Raw genomic sequence first — 20,712 nt, forward strand, 5'->3', positions numbered from 1 at the left:
AAAACCCTGCCCAGAACAGTCCCCCATGCCCAGATATGGCAGAAGGTCCATTGTTTCTTGAACTGCCACAGAAACAAAATAATTCAGTTGTTACTGCCACCACAGCAAGAGCAGAGGAAAGGATTGAGGGCTGCTCCTTGTCCACTTCATTGTTAAACCAGGTGGCTCAGCTCAAACAGGCATTGGAGGTAGTTAGAGCTTACCAGCTTGGCATTGCACTGAAGCAGATGGCAAGTGCTCTCACAGCCCAGTATCAATATCCATAACAATCAGATGAGCTGTGAGCTGTAAGCTGTGGCAGACGGAAAATGGCAGCACAAAGGGCCTTACTGGGGCTCTCAAAACCCTTCACCAAGGTAGCAAATAGGAAGGCTTATATTCAAATAGCTTGCATCAGAAACTGCAGAACAACTGGGATGCTTCTGCTGTTTCCCACCTCTAAACTGATTGCCTTTACATCCGGAAGAGTCGAGTTATCTCACCAAAACTCAGGGCAAAATGAGTCGATTCCTGATGAAAACCCTAAATGGGACCTTGGAGTGGGAGTGCCTGCATAGCTCTGTGTGAATCCCACGTATCAATGCTTTGCTGAACCTTTGGGGGAGTCACCAGCAGGAGACGTGGAAAAAATACAGCTCAGCCATGCACACAGGAATGGTTTCTGGCAGCTTTGGTACATTCTTTGTGGATTAGACAGCCACCCTGGAAGCACGACCATGGTATTTATATAAACCTTTGTCATGCACTAACACAGCCCCTCCTGAGCTGGCGACTGTAACGTCACTGCTCCACAGTGCCAGGAGCCAGGCAAAGATGTTTTGTACATCCTCAAAATGCATATTTCTAGTCTCATCTCTTCAAGTTCCTTGGCTGCCACAAAAAAAACAAAGATTCCCAGTTCAAAAATGCAGTTCTGCTGTCAGCCCCCAGTTGAGCAGTCATATTCTGCAGCTAACACCCAGGTGCTGCCACACAACAACAAACCTGAAAATATGAAGGGATGGTTCACCTTTCTGTGGCCTCTTACATGCTTGGCCATGCTCCTGGCTGAGGAGCAGCCCCAGTCAGGCCTGAGTCACTCTGCAGTGTCACTGCCCTGCTGTGCTCTGAAGACTCCCATCTTCATGGCTGTTAGACCTATCACCTCAGTAATAGTTCTTTCCTACCTGGAGACTCTTCCATCAGCTGCGTTTGCCCCTCATGAGGAGGATTCAAGCCCTGCTGGAAGGAAAGAGAGGCAGAGTACTGACCCTGGAGGTTGCACTGTGGCAAGCAGATAGTTCACGTGACAAATTGCCCTGAGCTGGATAGCAGAAGGATATATTTGAGCAGAGCTGCTGATAAGATAGCTCTGCTGGATCATGGGTTTGCAGGACTGTGATAGAGGAGAGCCTGGCACTCAGGATGCAGGGCTGACTATGGCTTCTTCTGTCCCTTTATGTTCTGATTCTCCCTGTCCATCACCCATGGCTGCTCGTGCCTGCATCCACTCTGGTACTCAACAACTGCTCCCTGAATTCTAACAGTCACTGCTGCCTCACAAGGGAAGGAAGGTGTTAGCACAGCCCCTGTCATTCTCCCATTTCTGCTGGCATGATGAAGACAAGAGCTGCCTTTCCAGCTTTTTAAGATTAGAGGACAGAACTGGTATGGGATGAAAGATTTCTGTCCCTAACTGACCAGATGACACCACGGGATTCACTTTGGATACAAGGAATTTAGGGAAGACTTCCACGTAGTAAGTGCTGTAAGGTCTTCTCTGTACCCATCTGTTCCACTTCAGAGTGGAAAATTAAAGCTTAGTGGTAAGAATGAACAGAATGTTACTGAGGGGATCCTGGCTTCAGGTTAATTCTAAGAAAAGGTGATCCAATAAGAGATATCACATTGCCATCTAGTGACAGCACGAACTTAATGCACCTGCTGAGCTCTGTGCTCCTCGAACCAAAAAAACTACAACACAAACCTACTTCAGCATGGAATTAACCTAGGAATGGAAGGGAGCAGCATAGTACAACTAGATCCCAGCTCTGCCTGGCCACGGGGATGAAAGGAAGAGGCAGGCAGTAAAACAAGCATCTGGCAATCTTGTATTATTTATGTTGCACAAATGCACCTAGTACCGGCACACTCTCTTTACCTGGATGAGAGACCTGCCCCAGGCACCCAGACTTACAGCTGTGAGTTATTCTAGGGAGGACAGAAGGGCGAGGAGGAAGGGACACATGTTGTGGGTGGCTGGCAGGGGTTCAGTTAGTTGAACAGCAACCCTACCCAGACAGATGTCTGCATCACAGAAGAGCCCAGAAGCTCCAGGGCAATCCAGGACACCAAAACCCCATCAAAAAGCTTTCATTAGAGCTCTCAAGATTTCCCTGACAGGATTTATAGGAACTGCTCCCACAAGCAGAACAAACCTCCCTTAGCTGTGATTTTTTATTTTAAACCAAGGAGCAAAGTTTGTTTGACTCCATGCTGGCATAGGGTTGACAATTTAAGCAAGACTTTTGTCCTGGAAGATGGAATTTACAGAGTCAACCCAACCCAGAGTCATTGATTTCTAACTGGAGCTCAGTGTCATGCAGTGACATACTTCACATGTCAACAACTTTTTGCCCAGTTGGATTACCTGACTAGTCCCATCTACAGCTGGGCAGGAGAAAAGGAAAAGTAGCATGTCTGAGTAAGGAAGGAAGAAACACACATAAAAGAAAGGCCTTGATAAGTAGGTAGCACTGCAACAGGACCTGGAATGATGCAGGACCTGTCCTGAAACTGTAGGATGAAAGCAGTAGAACCAAGCTGGGAGCTTCCAGCTGCACTTCACGTGTCCCATACTGAAGTTCCATGGAACAGAATGCTGACTGGGACTCCCACACGCCTGGGGACCTCATCCTTGCTCCGTTTCTCACCCTTGACTTCCACATACCCCTGATAAGAGCTGCAGAAACTTGCCTCCTGCTGCTCCCACTGGGAGTCCTTGATCAGGTGATTGTGCCCCAAAGCCAGCATGGTGCTGTCATCCACTTTCTTCAAAGCATCCAAAGGGCTTTGGAAATTTGTTCCTAGGTCAGAAACACGAAGTAAAGAGTCACAGCCCTGGGAGAAACAGACACTGTGAAGATGGGGAAGAATCCAGATGCACTTTTACTATTCGATCTTCAGGGAGGCATTGTCTTGAAAAGGACCACAGTGCACTTTTCTGGTAGAAGTAGTTCAGCATTAAGAATATCCACCAGGGACTTTCCATATCACTAACCCATTTTCCAGTATTTGAAGGGGGAAATTAGGACAAGTCATCTGAGGACTCAGCTCACCTTTCCTTTCTGAGGCATTTTGACATCGCTTCAGTACAAGGTTAGCTCCCTCCTCATCCTCTGTAAAGGAGAACGTTCTCATGAATCCAGGATCAAAGTGACTAGATAAAGGTGCTGCCAGGTTGCCAGAATCTAGGAAGCAGCCTCCTCCCTCTGTGGTGACAATGAAGCCAAGGGTACACGACATCTGATTCCAGACACACTGAACTATTTCATGCTTACAAAGGTGACACATAAGATGGTTGAGCAACAAGCAACTCCCACTATAGGAGTGCATGTAACTACAAATACAAGACAGGGAGGGATGAGGTAGGACCTTACCAAAATTTTGTCTGTTCTGTAGAGAGAAAGGCTTTGATTCATTTACCACATGTGTGTTCCAACTACAGAAACAGTCCGTGACCTGTAATGGGTTTGTGTGGCTTCACTTTCAGCAGCAGCACTGGGAGACTCAGATTCACATCAGCTTTGTTTGCAGACACAGGAGACTCCTGCAACAGAAAAAATGAAGACTCAACACAAAAAAAAAAAATGCTGCAGAAGCAGGATTAAAGGTCACAGAGCACTGCTGGATGCAAAAGGTTTGACTTCAGATAACCTAGGACTTGAGGTCATAGGCACGCTTTTCTGGGAATGGGAAATCCTAAGGGAACCTGCTCTGCTTTGTGCCCACCACCACCCACACACTAACACACACCAAGGACTCAGCTAAACAGAAAAGGTCTGGCTAAATAATCAACCATGTCTGAGAAGGAAGAGGTGGAAACTCAGATACACGGATAGAGGTGAAACCTAACAGGGTGAAAGTGACACAGGAGGCGGCTTAGCACTGACTCAGCATTTAAAACTCCCCAGAACAGCCCAGGACATTCACTGAGGCTGGTCACCACCTCTGCAGAACAGTCTCTGTGCTGCTGCAGACTTCTCTGCCATAGAGCAGACGTGGCAGTGGTTAGCTCCAACAAGCTCTCTGTGCTAGGATGCATTCAGTAAGAACCCACCAGGCTCCTCTCAGAGGTAATCTAAAACATGAACCCAAGTCACCATCCCTGCCAGGATCAAACTGTACCAGGTCCAAGTCCCTCCCTGCTCCTTCACCTTCCATGGGTGACCCAAGTGAGAAGTTCTGGGAATACCCTTGTGCAGGGCCTCCTCAGATGGAGCAATGCTGCTGGGAAAGGAGCTGGCAGTTTCAGGGAGGGGCAGGAGGAATGCTGGCCCTGGGACCAAAGGAATTTTGTTGGAAAGCATGTCCTGGGACAGCATGCATGTCCCAGTAGCACAAAGGCCTTGAGCAATGTGGGCTGGGTGGATGGAGCAGCTGCAGAGACACATCCCCCTGGGCTGTCAGACTCGTTCAGCCTGCATGGTGCTGTCACTGTCTGTGAGAGCAAAGCTTAGGGAAAGACCTGTAGACAAGGGAGTATAAGAAATAGCACAGAGGGGGGAGGAACTGTGAACTCCATGCAGTCCACCTCTCCTCCCACTTAAGGCTTCATATGCATGACTGAGACTGACATCACAGCCTCCAGCTCTGCCTCCCAATGTGCTAAGAGCACCGCAGAAGGAAATCTGCTTCACTGAGCCTTCTGGCACTAGGAACTGCACTGACCAGTTCGTCAGCCAACTTTTGGGATCAGTTCTGATCCACTCAAGGCCTTTTGGAGAGAAGAAAGAGTGGAAGAAGCAACTTTCAGAGCTGGAGGAGAATGGGGAAGGTTAGAAACAGGATCTCTGGAAGTCTAGAATGCTTGGAATATTTGAAAAACAGTGAAAATCACATCCCTGAGACAAATTAAAAGGAAGGTTCGTTCTTCTGGTCCACATAGGATGGTGTCAGGGACCTTCAGCAGCTGCTTTTGCTGCAGACACACCTCTGGGATGTTGGCATTCAGAAATGAGTTTGGCACTCAGAAAGTATACATCACATCACAAAACTACCTGCATGCTCCTGGCTTAGTGAATAGGCTCTCTGCTGACCTCAGGAAATTCTGTCATGGGAAATCAGTGCTCTTCATGACACTACCTACCTGCCCTTGACCAGTGCCTAGCAGCTGGCAATTCTGCCTGCAGCAGAGGGTTTTGAGGTCCCTTCGAACCCAAGCCATATTATGATGCTGGTAACTGACACAATATTAGCCACCTCATGTAGGATTTTAATGAGCAGGAAGCTTTCCTTGTGAAAGCAGAAGAGCCAGACAAGCCCTGCAATAGAATTACAAAAGCAGCAGAAGGAAAGTGGACAGATGGCAGCCGTGCTCTTGAGAGAGATCTGATTTAATGTGCTGGAGTGTGAACAGGACTATATTTTTTTTCCTAGGCACGTGGAAGAATATCCCACTGCTTCCAGCAATAAACTTTCATTGGCTTCCTTATGTCAACATCAGCAAGCACTTGATTGTACACGGTGATGGATAGTGGAGTTTGAAAACCATCTCCTCCAGAAATGACAGGTTTCAGACAAATCGACAAAGAAACTGATTTACCACAGGACTGCAATTACAGATGCTGAAACAAAGCAGAGGCAAAAGATCACACCTGGCAATGCTTCTTTGTCTGGTCCAGTGTATTCCTAAAATATACTGCACTTCAGCCTCAGCTCTGCATCTGCTTCTGCTGTTCCAGTGAGGACACTGAACCCACACTCTTTTCTAATCCCAAGGTCCTAGGGCCACACTATCACTCTACATCCTGTTATCTAGCACCTTTCTTTGCAGGGCTTTCTAGGAAACCTGTCAGCCATTCTCACACTCCTCCTGATTTAGCACTCTTTCACAAAGCAGCTGCCAACTTTTCAGCTCCAGAGCACAGCTACCCACCAGTCAGGTTGGGGAAACTCATGTCCCACTCACCCATTTCATCCACGGCGAGCTCAGTGTGGCTCTCATTCTCTAAATCTGAGGAGCAGATGGTGCAAACCTCTGTCTTGACTGCATCCCAAGCACAGACCTGCTTACAGTCAAACATCCTGAAGGCAGCCAGACTCATGGACCAACCAACAAAGATGTATTTTCCAAACACAGACAGCAATTGGCTGTCCTAGTTACCTACCATGAAAGGGAAAAGATAAGTGCACCCAACCAGTAGCAGATACAGCTTCCTTGGTTGGAAAAGACTTCTAAGTCCAACCATCAGCTCACCCCTACCACGCCACTGACCACGTTCTTCAGTGCCACATCCTCATGGCTCTTGAACACCTGCAGGGACAGTGATCCCACCACCTCCCTGGGCAGGGGACAGAGGGGACAGGCAGCACTTCTGCTCTGGACACTCCCATCACCCTCAGGAGCATCCCCTTTCTCTTACAGGATATTCGCCATAATATAACACTGAGCTCACTCATTTGCATGCTACTAATTACCTTCTCCTGAGCAAGCAAGGGCGGAGCCAGGCAGAAAAGCAGAAGGTGAATTTAGTGCTGCTTAGCATCTGCTTCTCTCTTTTCAGAGAGGTGTGATAGATGGGTGAGAAGTAGAACCTGTCAGACAAGCTGAGAAACTGTGGTGCATCAGTGGGGTGGTGGTGTGTTCTGAGGAACGTGATGGATGGAGGGATGTAAAATCAACTCAGTAGATATTCTCCAATACTGCTAAGTTTATTAGTGCTCTCCTTGCTCAGAGGGGCTCTATATCTGGAATTCAACTGTAGGAAAGCACCTGCTGGGCTGGATCTTTTGTTTTTGTGCTTCTTGGAGTGCCTTCCTCCTCTCAACGGCTGTCAAAGACCAACACCACCACTTTGCTGATCACCCTGAGTGCCACATCGTAGCTAGCGGGGATCCTGCAGGGAGAAATCCTCCTCATCCTCCTTCAGCCTCACTCAGATGGCAGAAGACTCTCCAGGGGATGCTGCCCGACGTGCACAGACATCCTTCTGCCTTTCCAGACGCAAAGCACAGCACGGATGCAGCCACCAGAGGAGACACAGAACGAGGAGCCGTACACTGTCTGCCTGCATGAGGTAATGGGGGAAAAGAGAAAGGTGATTGACAAGCTCCAAGTGGGAAGGGGGTTCCTTGCAGCGTAGGCAAACCTGTTAGATACGGCTCATTTCTTCTTGTTGCATGCATTACTCGTGGCGTGGGGACATCAGCCACACAGATATTGGGAGCTACACATCAAAAATAAAAACAATTTTAAAAAAAGGGAAAAAAAAGGAAATAAAAGAAAAAGGATAGTAAGGAAAGTAAAGAGAAAATAAAGAAAAAAAAGAAAGACTTATAGAACAGAGAAAAGAAAAGAAAGTAAAGGGAGCCTCCGCAGTGAGTAAACCCAACCGAAAAGCAAACGATCGCAAAACGAGCGGCCGGCCGTACCCGGGCGGACCCTTTTAGGCGTGACACCGCCCGCCCTAGAGTTAAAACTGTTGCCATGGCAACGGCGCGTTGCGGCTCCGCCCGGGCGGAAACGCGCTCCGGAGCGGAGGGTTCCGGCGCGGCGCGGCGCGGGGCGGAGCGCAGCGGTGGCTTGGCTCCCGGGGTGCGCAGCTGCCAGCGCCATGCAGGGCTTCGTGGACTTCACCAACCGCAGCCAGGGGAGGGAGAGGCTCTTCCGGTGAGTGTGGGGCTGCGGTCCCGGCTTCTGTGGGGTTTCCTGCCGCTTTTTGCCCCCGTCCCCATCGTCCATCCCGCTCCAGTCCCCACGAGCCCCCCCCGCCCCCTCCCAACCCCCCGGCTCCCACAGCCGCTGTGCCCCTCTTCTGCCAGCCCTGCGAGCTGCCCGCGTTTCACCCGTGTGCCGTTTTCCTCGTTTTTCCGTTCCAGAGCCACTCAGTACACATGCATGTTGCTTAGCTATGCCATAGAGCGTAATGCTAATAACGAGAAGCTGGTGCTGAAACTCAAGCAGCTGGAATCTAGCATGAGCTCTGGCCGTAAAAGTAAGTACCGGTGTGCAGAGGGGTCCTTTCCCACGTGCTCCTTCCATCCGAGCTGCCCACAGTCCTTATCCTTGCGTTAACCAGCCAGATCCATAGGGCCAGAATGACACTGATCACTATTGGGAGCTCAGTCATGCACCGTCCCACGCTATCCTGATGCTGTAACTTGAATGCATTCCTCTGTCCCGCATCCCACCTGCTCCCCTTACTCTTGTGCTGTTGCTGCAGTTGTAGCTTGCTTTCAGGCTGACCTTACACCTACTTGTCAATTGCTCAATTCTGGAATGATTTCCGGAGTGAAATACACTAACTGAATATGTTACCATAGATCTATTATTCCAGTTAGGTCTGGAGGATCATAATTTTTAGGGAAGAGTATCAGCATAGCTGTAATTCTCTTGCTCAACCAATTCTCTTGCAAAACAAGACTTCAGGCCTAAATTCAGAGCCTTGCAGTTCCACTAACCCTTGGGTGCTGCCAGCGTCTGCCACTGTTGCGGTGCAGCAGGTTATAAAAAGTATTTTGCATAATACTGTATTAACGTTCATGGGGTGAAGCCTAAGCTGTGCGAGGGATGAAATCCAGCTTGTCCTGTGGTATGGCTTGAAATGGAATATACTGCTCCTGTTTGCAGGGAACTGTGTGACAGATGCATAGCTGGGGAGGCACAATTTCAGTTCTATTTAAGACAGGAGTTGTTTAAACGTACAAATGCCCATAGGCCTGTTCTTGAGATGTACACATGGGGCAGTGACATTCCGAGCTGTGCACGGAGCTGTGTCCCTGCAGCAGCCATTCTGACCCGTGTGGCATTTCTCGCAGTGTTCCGGCTGGGCAACGTGGTGCACGCTTTGGTAGCAGCCAGGAAAACTACAGAGCTTCCCGAAGTGCTTCCTCGCATCTGCCTGACAGCCTCCAACCTGACCCGTGCCCTGTACTTCTTCTGTGACACGGTGCTGTGGTTGAAGAGCGTTGGACTCCAGTCTGACATCAATAAGGCAAAGTGGCAGAACTGGGCAACCAAGTGCTACTACATCTCACTGCTGATGAACCTGGCCAGGGATTGGTATGAGGTCTCGTGGAGGCTGGAACAAGCTGTACAGGAAGAAAAGATGAAGGAGAACTGTTTCTGGGACAAACAAAATCAGCAGCTAAACTCTCCCAAATGTAACAGCATGCATGGTTTTCTCTTCCTGCTCTTTCAGATCCTCAGAAGTCACCCTCCTCTGCTGCTAGATGTGGTGAAGAACCTCTGTGATCTCTCTGCTCCTTTGGATACGCTGGGGATCTACAAAACCAATCCAGGTGTGATTGGTTTCTGTGGGCTCCTCTCCTCTCTGGTTGGGATCCTCACTCTAGCGAGCCCGCATCTGAAGCTGAAAGAGTGATGTAAGAGGAACTGCTCAGTGCGCAGTGAGCCAGCAGCTTTGATCCTCTGACGGGTTTTTATTCTCCACACAGCACTTTAACAATGAAGATTCTCACTTTAATCTCAAGATGAGCTTTTTTCCCTCAGAATAAGTGACTTCTGCCCTTTGTCCTTTCCCGTGTCTTTGCAGATGAATTTAGTGCCCAACGGAGCGAAGATGGAAGAAGGCAGAGTAATATTGCACAAACAGAAAGAGGACTTGGAACACTGCTGCTAGATAAGGAAATATTGATGCTCCTATTTAATTCAGCTTTATGAAATAGCTGCCTAGACTACTGTAGTATGTGTATGACTTGTAACTAATCACATTTACAGAGGAAAGCTCAAATTCACCAATCAAAGGTTCCTATGGCCAAATTTTCTGTAGTGTGTTCAGGCGAGTTGGGAACTGTGGTTAAGTGGCCTAAAGTGAAGCCTGAGTGTTCTGATGGGACTGATTTCTGTAGGCAATGGTTTGATGATAACTGAAAAGTGGTGTCAGCTGACCTTTGAGTGATCCCCATGTAATACGAACATGCACCGGTGACTCTAGGCCTACAATCTGGTGAGTGCCAACTTACATCCCAGGAAATCAAAACCTTATTCTTCCTGATAATATAAGCCAAGATGGACTGGACACCAAGTAATTCTTCCAGCAGGCCATGGCTGAGGATTTGGGTGAAGAAAGTCATGTGAGAAAAGCTGGTCTCATTGCTGCTAATGCTGTGATTTGTAGGGATCTGAGTGCAGTGAAGCTGTGAATCTGGAACCTGTCATAAGCACTACATTTCCCACACACCCACACCTTAATTCCTGTGGTTCCAAGTGGAACAATTTTACATTAATGACAGTGTGATAAGCAGCTTGTTCTGCTGTTTTAATTTTACTTGAAAAAGTCCAGTGTAATAAGGAGCTTTGGAACCTGCAGTTAAGGAGAAAAGGCCCTCTTGAAGCTTGTCAAGTCAGAAAGGCTGCAAGGTTGTTTCCAGTTATGTAAGCTTCCAGAGGGAAGGGAATGGAGTTGGGCTTGATCACGTATCAGAATGTTTTCAAGAAGAGAAGCTTATTACCTGCATTGGGGCATTCACATCTCAGATTTTCTTTCTGATCCTCTCTGTTCCTCCATCATGACAGCAAGATTTCTTGTGTGTTCCCCCCCTGGTTCTACTGTTCAAAAATGCCTTAAGTTTGCCCTGCGACTGCATAACTGCTCTTTAGTTTTCTAGCTGGGAACGATTGCCTGGCAATTAGGTTAGAGGAGAAATGCTGCATCCAGCCATCTGACAGCTTACATGATGTGCTGCCATTGTTGCTCCTGACTTTTAGAGTATCAGTTCTAACACCATCTGAGAAAAATTTGCACACCATATAGGACACAAAATTATCGCTTTTCTTCATCAGAGCTTGGCCTGTATGTTCTGTTGCTTTCTGACTGCAAGGGCTGCTTGTTTAAGCTGTCAGGAGATGTGAATAGAGATTATCCTAACCAGGACCAATGTACTCTCTTATTATTTCTGATACTCTCTGTAAACAGAAATTAAAAGGTGCTGGTCTCCTTTATTAAAGGAGGAGGCTGTGGAATTGAGCAGGCATGGTAATGCAGTGCCCCAGTTTACCTTAAGTCACTGTGGTCGTGCTTGGAATTACTTCCACTTTGAATCCGAAGTGTTCAGCTGCCAATGAAGTGTTTGAAAATAGAGGTTGCCGAGAAGGATAATTTAGTGTGTCTGAAGACCAAACACAGCCTGTAGCAGCTCTTCTTTTTAATATGGAGAAGAATAGCACTAAAAGTAGAGCACGCTGGGGTTCAGGCCACAATGGATGTGTTGTCTTCAAGGGCTTTCTCTTGATACTTGTTTAACAGTTGTTTTTGTTGTTTCTTTATTCCATGTGCCTTTGAGCTGCTGGCACTGTGACTCATCCCTCCCTTGGTCAGGTGTGATCATTATCCCAGTGTCAGCAACCCCTTAAGGGAGGGAGAGGAGTCTCTGTGATCTGGCAGCAGAGCCCTGATCACCCTTTGCCTACAGAATTTATCTTCTTGCGAGAAACTGCATTCTGAATTCCTCTCAGGGGGCCTCTTGGATACAAAATAGATCTTAGGCTGTTTTGCAGACTGATTCCTCTTTTCCCCATGTAGTTTGTAGGCAAGGGGGAATGGATTCACACACTGATGTGGCCCTGGCTAGATACACCTCCCTGTCCTCTGCGGAGGGAGCAGGGTGGTTTCTTGCCCATGTGTCAAGCAAACGTTGTGCAAAGTCACAAACAAGTCCTGGATTTTCCTCGTGGAGGGGCTCAGCAAGTACAGACTTAACCTGGGAGATGGGGCAATGAATTTTCATCCTTTCCCAGCCTTACCTGTCCCATTTGGCATAACACGGGTCAGAGCATACGGAGTAACTTTACTGGATGCTAAGCACTAATTCTGCCTTTCTGCTCCCCAGCTTGGGGGAGCAGTGTAATGTACCTTACTGTAACAGGACTGAAGCCATAGAATTGCAATCAAATGGAAAAAATCCTTTTAGTGCCTTTTCTGTGTATGTTTCTAATACGACAGTTGGAATAAGGAGAGCTGTTTGAACACAAGCAATAAACTTTGAAGTGTATGGCACTGCATCTGTGTGTCATTTCGAGGATGGGGAAAAGAGATTCTGAAGAAGGAGTCCTCTCATATCACTGAGATTTCTGAAGTTGTTGCAGAGGAATACCTGTTCAGGGGAGAGGGTGAAGGATAACATCTCCAGCTGAGATGGGAAGGGATGGAGAAGGGATAACCAGTAAAACTGAGCTGTTGCTGGTAGCTTACTGCTAACTCCTATCCCCTGCATCAAGAGCTTCGCTAACGTGAAAGCTCCAAAATGTCATTCCCTGAACAGTGCACAAAGCACTGCATTCAGCAACGATTTTGCAAGACTTTCCTTCTGGATGACTGTTCCTACACGCATTTTGTAAGAGCAGCAATTAACAGCAGAGTGGTGAGATAAGTAATCTACTCCCAGACAAGGCTTTCCTAATGTTAACACCGTGCTTGGCATGATATTTCAGGAAGAGTGAGCCAGGTGAGCAGCAGGAGCAATCAAAGGTCTGAAAGCCAACATCTCGGGGGAGGGATCAAATGAGCCGTTTTGTAGAGGAAAGGTGGCTGAGGGAGGGTGTGTGGAAGGTTTTCTGTCAAGTGGAAGGCAATAAATTAGTCTCTAATCCACCCAAGGGGTAATACGTTGCCACAAAGGAGAATTAAATTGTGCAGGCAATGTTGTTTGAAACTTAAGTAAAATAAAACACTAAAGAGATTGCCTGGGAAAAACAGTGCCCCACAGGAAAGGGAGGGGATGGGTACAAGTAGGGCAGGGGCTGTGCTGTCTGCTGATCCCTGCTCACCCTGGGCAGAGGGAAAGCTGGCATCGCCCCGGGTATCATGCGTGTTCATCACGGCCAAGAGAGCAGAGCCATGAGCAGGCTGCTGCCCTTTGTCCTACTGTGTGGAGAGTCCTGAGTCACCGCAGTGCTGTGAATGATGGACACCCACGTGCCTCCACCCAGGGCTGAGCCCATTGGTGCAGGGCTGCAAGTGAGCCCAGGCCCTTCCAGGAGTCACAGAGCACTAAGATCACCCGGTCCAACCATCAGCACACCCTCCCCATGCCCACTGACCATGTCCCTCAGTGCCATATCCCCACAGTTCTTGAACGCCTCCGTGAACCCCACCACCTCCTTGGGCAGCTGTGCCTCCTACAGAGCACTGCCCAGCCACCTGTCCTGCTGGTCCAGGTGAGGAAGGTTTCAGCCAGGTCTGTGTTGCCTGTGCTGACCATCCTTTCCTTTGTTAGTGCCCAGGGAAAGCGCTCCTGCTCATCCTCATTCAAAGCCCTTTCACCCTCCTGTCCTGCTGCTCTGTTACACCTTTCCATCCCTCTCTCATCTCCCTCCTCTGTGCTGCACCAAACACAAGCTGCACACCCACACTTCCTACGCCCCTTCCTCTTCTGCATGGCCACAGTGCAGCACAAACACAGGCAGGTCTGCTGCATTCATCATCTCTCCATTGGACCTATGGGGATGATTTTGCAGCTATCCACCCCACAACACAAAAGCCTTTGGGAAGCTCTTTGCCCAGTTTCCCCAGCAACCCATGTCCCCTCAGCCCAGCCCAGGCTGGAGGTGGGGCCTGGGGGTAGTAGTGCCCCAACACCACATACCCCAGGCACAGGACCCAAGTGAGGACGGGCTGCAGAGGAGCTCCAGCAGAGGAGGAGTGTGTGAAACGCTGGCTCTAAGGTTTAACTGGTAAAAAGTCAAAACTTGGGCAACACCACAACCACAGCACCCAGGGGAGCTGTGTGGCCCGGCCCAGCCCTTGCACATCGCTTTCTGAGCCCCAGCCCAGCTCAGACCTCACGGCACAGTCTGTGGCTCTGCACTTTGCTTTGCAGGAGGACGTGGCACAATGACAGCAAAGAAGAATTCCTTGCAGAACGGAAGGGCCAAGGTGAGTGCGGGGAGAGGAAAGAGCACAGGAGGGGAATAGCTTGTACCGTGCTGTCTTGTGTGTTATCTTTGCTTGTAATAATACAGAGCAGCCATCAAAGGATAACCATTCACATACCTGGAATTAAATAACAGAGAATCAACAAAGGTAACCTTGATCTGATCACGGTCCTCAGCACTGTATCAGCAGTGCCTATCTTTCATCTTTGTCCCCGTGGTGGACCACAAACCTCCAGCAATGCACAGCTGGGAGCAGAACTGCAGCCACTGCAGTCACTTATCCGTGGGATTTCTGGGTCAGCTGGCTTCAAGACAAGATAAAATTAGCAGGAGATGTATTTTCCGTACTGAATGTACAGATTCACAGCCCAACTGGGCTATGAAGCCAGACTCAGCTTTTCTTGGGGGATTGCTGCTGGCCATCTCCTGACTGGTCCCCATCTGATGCACAGGAGAACGTGCTGCAGCGGGTCCTGCAGCTGCCAGTGGTGAGCTCCACCTGCGAAAGCCTCCAGCGGACCTACACCAGCACCAAAGAGGTCCACCCGCTCGTGGCCTCAGTGTGTGAGGTCTATGAGCAGGGTGTGAAGGGAGCCAGCACCTTGGCCATGTGGAGCGTGGAGCCTGTGGTGCGCAGACTGGAACCCCAGTGTGAGTCCATCAGGAGGGATGTGCCAGGGGTACCCAACAGTGGGACAGCACCTGTGCTCTCCCATGGCACAGCCCTCAGCCTCAATCACCACTCTGCTCTCGTGCTTTTGCCCAAGACAGTCACTATGGCCAACAACTTGGCATGTCGAGGCTTGGACCACCTGGAGGAGAAGATCCCAGTCCTTCAGTATCCCATTGAGGAGGTAAGTCATGGGTGGGAAAGCCTCGAGGACCCTCCAGCCCCTCTGCAGAACCCACAACATTTTTCTGGGCCAGACCCTGGTTTTGCTTCCCAACTGGCCACCAGTGATGGCAAGGGGTTTCCACAGGGCACCTCAAAGAAAGGACTTGGCCACAGGTATGGTTGGATTCTCCTAAATATAGGCCAGCAGCATCCTGTACGGCTGGCTACCTCCAGGATATAGGAAATTGTTCTACTGCTTTAGAGAATATCTTCTTTAGAGAATATCTTCTTTATGTGTGGCCCACGGTCCCTCCAGCTGCACTGTGCCACCCAGGTCACACCAGAAAGCCTCTTCTCCATCTCTCTGCCTACAGCTTGCCTCCAAACTGAAGGACACCATCTCCACCCCCATCCAAAGCGCCAAGAGCACCATCGGCTACTCCATGGAGAAGATCCTGGGGCTGGCTGTGGGGGGTTATGAGACAACCAAGAGCACCATGGAGACCACAGCAAGGTACTCGAGGAGCAACTCAGTGAGCCAGATGGCAATTGCCGGGATGGACACGGCCCTGGGTGGGCTGGAGAAGCTGATGGAGTACCTGCTGCCAGAAGAGGAGGAGGAAGAAGGTAGTAGTGGTGTCAAGATCACCTCGGGGTGTCTCCAATGGGGTATCCTGGTAGGGCAGGGGTCTGCTGGGGTGGAGGAGGCACCCGAGGCTGGCTCCATGGAGGTGGAGACACACTGATGGGGTGCTGGTGGAAAGAGGGGAACCTTGGTGTAGGGCTGTCCCACTGGGCTGTAACATCCCATACTCTACCTGTGCTGTTCTGTCTTTAGATTTGAAACCTAAGCAGACCTGTAGGCCAGCAGCAAAGGTCTCCAAGCAGCAATCCAGGACTTACAGGGCTCACAGTGCTCCCAGTGCTCCCAGCAGTGCTCCCAGCACCCTGGGCCGGATCGGAGCCCTGGTCAGCACCGTCTCCCACCGCGCTTACCAGCACACTGCCCAGAACTTCCAGCGTGCCAAAGCCAAAGGGCAGGAGTTGGTCGTCTGGATCCCCATCCTGGTGAGTCCTAGCCTGTCCCAAAGCCCTGAGGCCTGGGACTCACCCTGAGTACTGGTTCTTGCTCCCCACTGCAGGGCAGCTTGGCCAAGCCAAGCCCATCTGTGGTACCACAGAGCCATAGTGAGAGGCAGAGCACTGCAGGTAGCTGGCGGCAGAGCAGGATGCCAGAGCAGAAGCAGGAGGAGGCAGAGAAGAAGGAGGACAGCCATGCTAGTGAGGTATGGAACAATCGAGGTAGCGGTGAGATGGGGTCATCCCAGAGCATCATCCCGGCCCCACCATGTACTCACTCTCTTCTCCAATAAGCCAACTCAACGCATTCCCTTTCTGGCATTCTCCTGGGGGCTGGGTGTGATCCAAAGCAACCAGCATCTCTGGCTCGGTCCTTTGGGGAGTTAAGGGTTTTTTCTCCTAACAGGGCTGCAGCAGTCTCAGGGCCAGGACAAATCAGCATCTAGATCCCAGTTGTTGGCTTGGGATCTCAGCACCAAAGATACTTCCACCAGGGTCCCAGCAGTGAGCAGGAGGATCCTGGGTGGGGAATGGAGGTCTGGGGGGATCTGCTGACAGCACAAGGGCTGGAGGACTTTCCCTGGCAGTATCAGTTCTGCTGGGACATGGGGAGAGGAAGCTTCAGGTTGGGGTTGGTGCTCTTCACCTTTCCTTACAGTGGAAATGTGAGGTCCCAGAGGGCTGGGGAGGCTGCCACAAGCAACGTTGCCTTCTTGCCTGCAGGCAGGAGGTGGCCTCGGGCTGGTGGGCAGCGTGGCTCACAACCTGCAGAGCGCCTGTGCCTCCGGCATCTCCAGCATGAAGAAGGTCCCCGCTGTGGCCTGGGACGCAGCGGAGGGGTTGATCCTGTTCACACCCCGCAGGCTGTCCAGGGCCATGGAGACAGTGGATGCTCTGGGGGGGACACTCATCAGTGCCCCTAAGCACCTGCTGGGCAACCTATACAGCTATGTGCCGGTGAGTGCATCCCAGCACCTTGGGGACAAAACACCCATCCCAAAGTCTCCCCAGGGAGAACCGCTGTGCTCAGCCCAGCTCTCAGCTCCGCAGGCAGTCCAAGGATGAGGCGGCGGTGCGGGGCAGCAAGCCTGGCCTTGAAGCTGAGCAGAAGGAAGAGGAGAGCAAACCAGCAGCCACCAGCACTGAGGAGAAGGCCCAGCTGAGGGGCGACTGGCGGCTGTACCGCGGCCACCACCCGCTGTCCTTCCTGGGCCTGGAGGACCCTCTCTTCATACGCAGCAATCTGTACCGCAGCTCAGCCCTGGAGCACGAGGCCGTGCCACGGAAATCGGCCTTCGTGCCCTACAGCCGGCGTGTGAGCGAGGGCTCCTACCGCTTCAGCCCTGAGGCCATGTACAGCCGGGCCTACTACGCCAACCTCTACAGCCCGACCTTCAAGAAGGACTGATCCCGAGCAGGAGAACCTCCGCACCCAATTGCCCCCCAGCACGCTTCACCTTCACATACTCACATCGCACAACCCACGTTGCCTGCGTAGCCACATCCCCACCCTGGCACAGATGGGGTTGTCCATCCACGGTTGAGAGTCCCCGTTCTGATCCAGGCTCAGTGCTGTGCCAGGGGATGTCCGCTCCTCAGGGCCAAGAGGAGAAAAAAGGCAGCCCAAGGCACTGCTGCTGGAGAAGTAGATAGTGGAAAGAAGAGAGGATGAGACACAGAGGTGCAGTGAAGGAGAAAAAGGGAGCAGCCAGGCCTGGCACTGGTTGTTGAAGGAATAGTGTCAGCTGGGTGAGATACACAGCACTGAGATGGACCAGAGGGCAATGCAACCTTCAAACATTGCCATAGAGTCACCACGGAATGGTTTGGGTTGGAAATGAACTAAAGCCTATCCAGTCTGAACCCCCTGATGTGAGCTGGTTGCTTCCCACCAGCTCAGACTGCCCAAGGCCCCATCCGACCTGGCCTTGAGCACCTCCAGGGATGAGGCACCCACAGCATCTCTGGGCTGCCTGTGTCCCCATCCCTCCCTCCATGGTTTTGGGGTCAGGGACAAGACCAAGCAGAGTACCAGGACCCCCCTCTCTTGCAGGAAGACCCCATTTCCCACAGCTTGTGGTTGTATCTGCTTCAGTAATAAACTTTCCCCCACCACCCCTTGCATAGCTTGCTTTACGAGAGCTGCCTGCTGGCTGGCAAGCCATAAAGGGTTGGGAACAGAGGGAGGGAGAGCACTCAGGGTGCAGAGGGCTTTCTGCAGCTCTTGGGCAGTGCCCAGCAGAGTACGTGTCCCTTCTCATGTCTGGAGTACAAACCCACAGCCACCAGGGGCTTCCTGCCAAAGATTTATTCCACTTGCAGGACAACAGAGCAGAGCAATCACAGTCTGCAGTGCACATACACACACAACCTCCTTCCTACACACTGCTTTCCCAGGCACACCAGGGAAGGAGAAAGGCCTCCCTGCCCTCCTCCCCACCTCCCTTCCTCCCCTGGGACAGGCAGGCTCAGAGGTCTGCATTTATGAGACACACGGTACAGTCCCACATCCTGGGAAAAAGCCTGGTGCCTGACTTTCCCATGCCGAGCTTGGGCTGTCACCAAAAGGCTGCAGGAGGGAGGTCAGCAGCACAGCTCTGCTTGGAGTCATGCAGGATGAGATGAGATCGGGTGGGAGAGGATGAGATGGGATAGAGGGTGAAGGACTCCGCCTGCTGTTCTCCAGGCTCAGTACTAGCACTGCCAGGGTAACAGCAGGGACACAGAGCAGGATATAGATACGTGTCCTCCTGCTGGCCCACAGAAGGAGCTGGGGATGATGCAGCCAACCACGGAGCTGAGGGCTTAGCAGAGGAAGGCTCTCTGCCTCTCTGGCCACATTCAGACCCAGATCCTGAGGTTTGGAGATCCCGCCGTGCTCCTGGAACATACCCAGAAGCAAAGGCACTGCTCAGAGAGAGTCCGTCCGCTTACGGGCAAACACCGCCGACACGGTTTTGACGATGCCCCGGATGCCAGCACCTCTTTTCAGCACCAGCCTGCTGTCGGGGATGCGCTCAGCCAGGCCATGGAACACCATGAGAGCCCCGTGGTAGGCCTCGGCCGCAGAGACCTCATAGAAACCACAGTCCAGAGAGAGGGCCAGGAGCCGTCCCTCCTCACTGGAGACCGCCCGCTGGTGCTGCAGGTCCCGCTTGTTGCCCACAATGATGATGGGCACCTGGCCCTGCCCCTCCTTGGCTGCCCTAATGAACTGCACTTTGAGGGGCAGGAGGTTGAAGCTGGCACGGTCGCAGATGCTATAAACGAGGATGAAGCTGTCCGCCCACTGGATTCGTTTCTCCTCTGAGGAGCCAGCATCCACCTGGTCCTGGGGAAAGGGAAAGGGAAGGAGTTGGGTTTCTTCCTTGGGATGAGGGCACGCAGTGGGAATAGGGCCCTCTCACCTGTGAGCTGGGGACATCCCAGATGTGGAAGAGAACCTCTCGGCCGTCCACAGTTAACATGTGGCTGTAGATGAACTCTGTCAAAAAATGAGATCAAGGCCATTTGTCTCCACAGATAGTTCCCTCACAGCTGAGCTCCTCTAGGAGCTTTAGGGTCCTGGGGCTGGGCAAGGTCTGGGGACATGGAGCAGCCAAGCAGAACAGGTCTGAGAGCAGCAATGCCCCTGTGCTCAGCCCACATACAGCTGTGCCTTCTGCACCCCAGTGCATATGGCTCCCAATCACACATGAACATCATGCCCCCTGAGAAGCTCTAGAAAAATATAGGAGAGGACAGGAAGGAAACAAACTCTGCAGGAGGATCTGGCTCACCCTGTGACCTCCCTGTTCCTATTGGGAATGGAGCAGGGCTGGGGCAGTCGGCACTCACCCATGTCTCCATATTCCCCGATAAAGCGCCTAGTGAGGAAACGCACAGTCAGGGCTGCAAAGGGGAGAATAAGAATCACAAAATAATCCCAAACTTCCAAGATTTTCACCTTAAACATAACCTACGTCAGCTTAGAGCTGACCACACTCAGGACACTTTCCCCACAGACTCCCACTGTTGGGATCAACCTCTGATTTTCCCCCTTCTGGACACCAAAAGAGAGGCAGGACTGCTCTCTGCCACTCATTCCCCAAACCCTGCTGCAGTTTGCAGCCTATTTTGGCAGCAGAAATGGATTTCCCTGCCTGTAAGCTTTCAGCTCATACCCATTCCTCACCTGATTTCCCCACGCTGTCTGCTCCCATCACCAGCACATTGGCTTCTGCTCTTAGAGCTGTGGGGCCGGGCAGCTCCAGGAGGGCCGGGTGCTCAGGGGTGAAGCTGGCACTCCTGCGCAGCCGGAGTCCCATGGCAGCACTCCCAGCTCCTCCACGCGTACCTGAGGTCCCTGCCAGGGCCATGGTACCGCCTGCAGCTGCAGGCAGCGGGATTCAAAATGTTGCTGTGGGTTGGATCACCCCCACAATACGTCAGTGCTGGGGCTGGCCCTGTCACCTCCCAGCACACAGGGCAGGATGCAGAGGATCCCAGGAGGCCGCCCACGCTGCTGCTCCTCGGCGGGGACACGCGGTCCTTTGTCCCTTGCCATGGAGCATCCCACAGTGGAAGAGATGTCTGACGGCAGATGAAGCATCTCAGAAGTGATGGAGCGTATCATACCTGGTGGACCATGTCACGGGTGATAGAGCATCTGGTGAGTGTTGGAGCCGTGACCAATCACAGAATGGCTTAGAGTGGAAGGAAA

General features: G+C 51.4%; 3 protein-coding genes across 3 annotated transcripts; 2 read left to right on the forward strand and 1 right to left on the reverse strand.

Annotated features, from left to right (window-relative positions):
* The first annotated feature begins 7,768 nt into the window (after positions 1-7,768).
* PEX11A (peroxisomal biogenesis factor 11 alpha) lies at positions 7,769-9,700 on the forward strand. The gene is made up of 3 exons (XM_065733981.1): positions 7,769-7,870; positions 8,080-8,195; positions 9,019-9,700. The coding sequence occupies exons 1-3, from the start codon at positions 7,815-7,817 to the stop codon at positions 9,582-9,584; spliced, it is 738 nt and encodes a 245-aa protein (XP_065590053.1). The 5' UTR covers positions 7,769-7,814; the 3' UTR covers positions 9,585-9,700.
* Positions 9,701-13,821: 4,121 nt separating this feature from the next.
* Positions 13,822-17,619, forward strand: PLIN1 (perilipin 1). Its single transcript, XM_065733984.1, has 9 exons — positions 13,822-13,894; positions 14,041-14,096; positions 14,548-14,746; positions 14,867-14,949; positions 15,305-15,557; positions 15,769-15,998; positions 16,073-16,216; positions 16,734-16,967; positions 17,053-17,619. Exons 2-9 carry the CDS (start codon positions 14,055-14,057, stop codon positions 17,416-17,418), a joined length of 1,551 nt encoding a protein of 516 aa, XP_065590056.1. The 5' UTR covers positions 13,822-13,894; positions 14,041-14,054; the 3' UTR covers positions 17,419-17,619.
* Positions 17,620-18,320: 701 nt separating this feature from the next.
* On the reverse strand, positions 18,321-20,464 carry LOC136047012 (ras-related and estrogen-regulated growth inhibitor-like protein). Its single transcript, XM_065733980.1, has 4 exons — positions 20,185-20,464; positions 19,848-19,901; positions 19,418-19,494; positions 18,321-19,341 (listed from the first exon to the last, which is right to left on the reverse strand). The coding sequence occupies exons 1-4, from the start codon at positions 20,366-20,368 to the stop codon at positions 18,922-18,924; spliced, it is 735 nt and encodes a 244-aa protein (XP_065590052.1). The 5' UTR covers positions 20,369-20,464; the 3' UTR covers positions 18,321-18,921.
* Between the last annotated feature and the right edge of the window lie 248 nt (positions 20,465-20,712).

Source organism: Cyrtonyx montezumae, unplaced genomic scaffold, assembly GCF_038088225.1.
Source record: "Cyrtonyx montezumae isolate F1298 unplaced genomic scaffold, pur_monq_1.0 scaffold_17, whole genome shotgun sequence".
Lineage (NCBI taxonomy): Eukaryota > Metazoa > Chordata > Aves > Galliformes > Odontophoridae > Cyrtonyx > Cyrtonyx montezumae.

What these genes read in the sequence shown, in the direction of transcription:
- PEX11A (XM_065733981.1), top strand. Translation starts at nt 7,815, where the DNA reads ATGCAGGGCTTCGTGGACTTCACCAACCGCAGCCAGGGGAGGGAGAGG. An exon ending in GGGAGGGAGAGGCTCTTCCG is followed by an intron (nt 7,871 to 8,079) that starts GTGAGTGTGGGG and finishes TTTCCGTTCCAG; the next exon opens with AGCCACTCAGTACACATGCA. An exon ending in CATGAGCTCTGGCCGTAAAA is followed by an intron (nt 8,196 to 9,018) that starts GTAAGTACCGGT and finishes CATTTCTCGCAG; the next exon opens with TGTTCCGGCTGGGCAACGTG.
- PLIN1 (XM_065733984.1), top strand. Translation starts at nt 14,055, where the DNA reads ATGACAGCAAAGAAGAATTCCTTGCAGAACGGAAGGGCCAAG. An exon ending in GCGCAGACTGGAACCCCAGT is followed by an intron (nt 14,747 to 14,866) that starts GTGAGTCCATCA and finishes TGCCCAAGACAG; the next exon opens with TCACTATGGCCAACAACTTG. An exon ending in TTCAGTATCCCATTGAGGAG is followed by an intron (nt 14,950 to 15,304) that starts GTAAGTCATGGG and finishes CTCTGCCTACAG; the next exon opens with CTTGCCTCCAAACTGAAGGA.
- LOC136047012 (XM_065733980.1), bottom strand. Translation starts at nt 20,368, where the DNA reads ATGGCCCTGGCAGGGACCTCAGGTACGCGTGGAGGAGCTGGGAGTGCT. An exon ending in CGGGGAATATGGAGACATGG is followed by an intron (nt 19,495 to 19,847) that starts GTGAGTGCCGAC and finishes ATTTTTTGACAG; the next exon opens with AGTTCATCTACAGCCACATG. An exon ending in GGGATGTCCCCAGCTCACAG is followed by an intron (nt 19,342 to 19,417) that starts GTGAGAGGGCCC and finishes CCCTTTCCCCAG; the next exon opens with GACCAGGTGGATGCTGGCTC.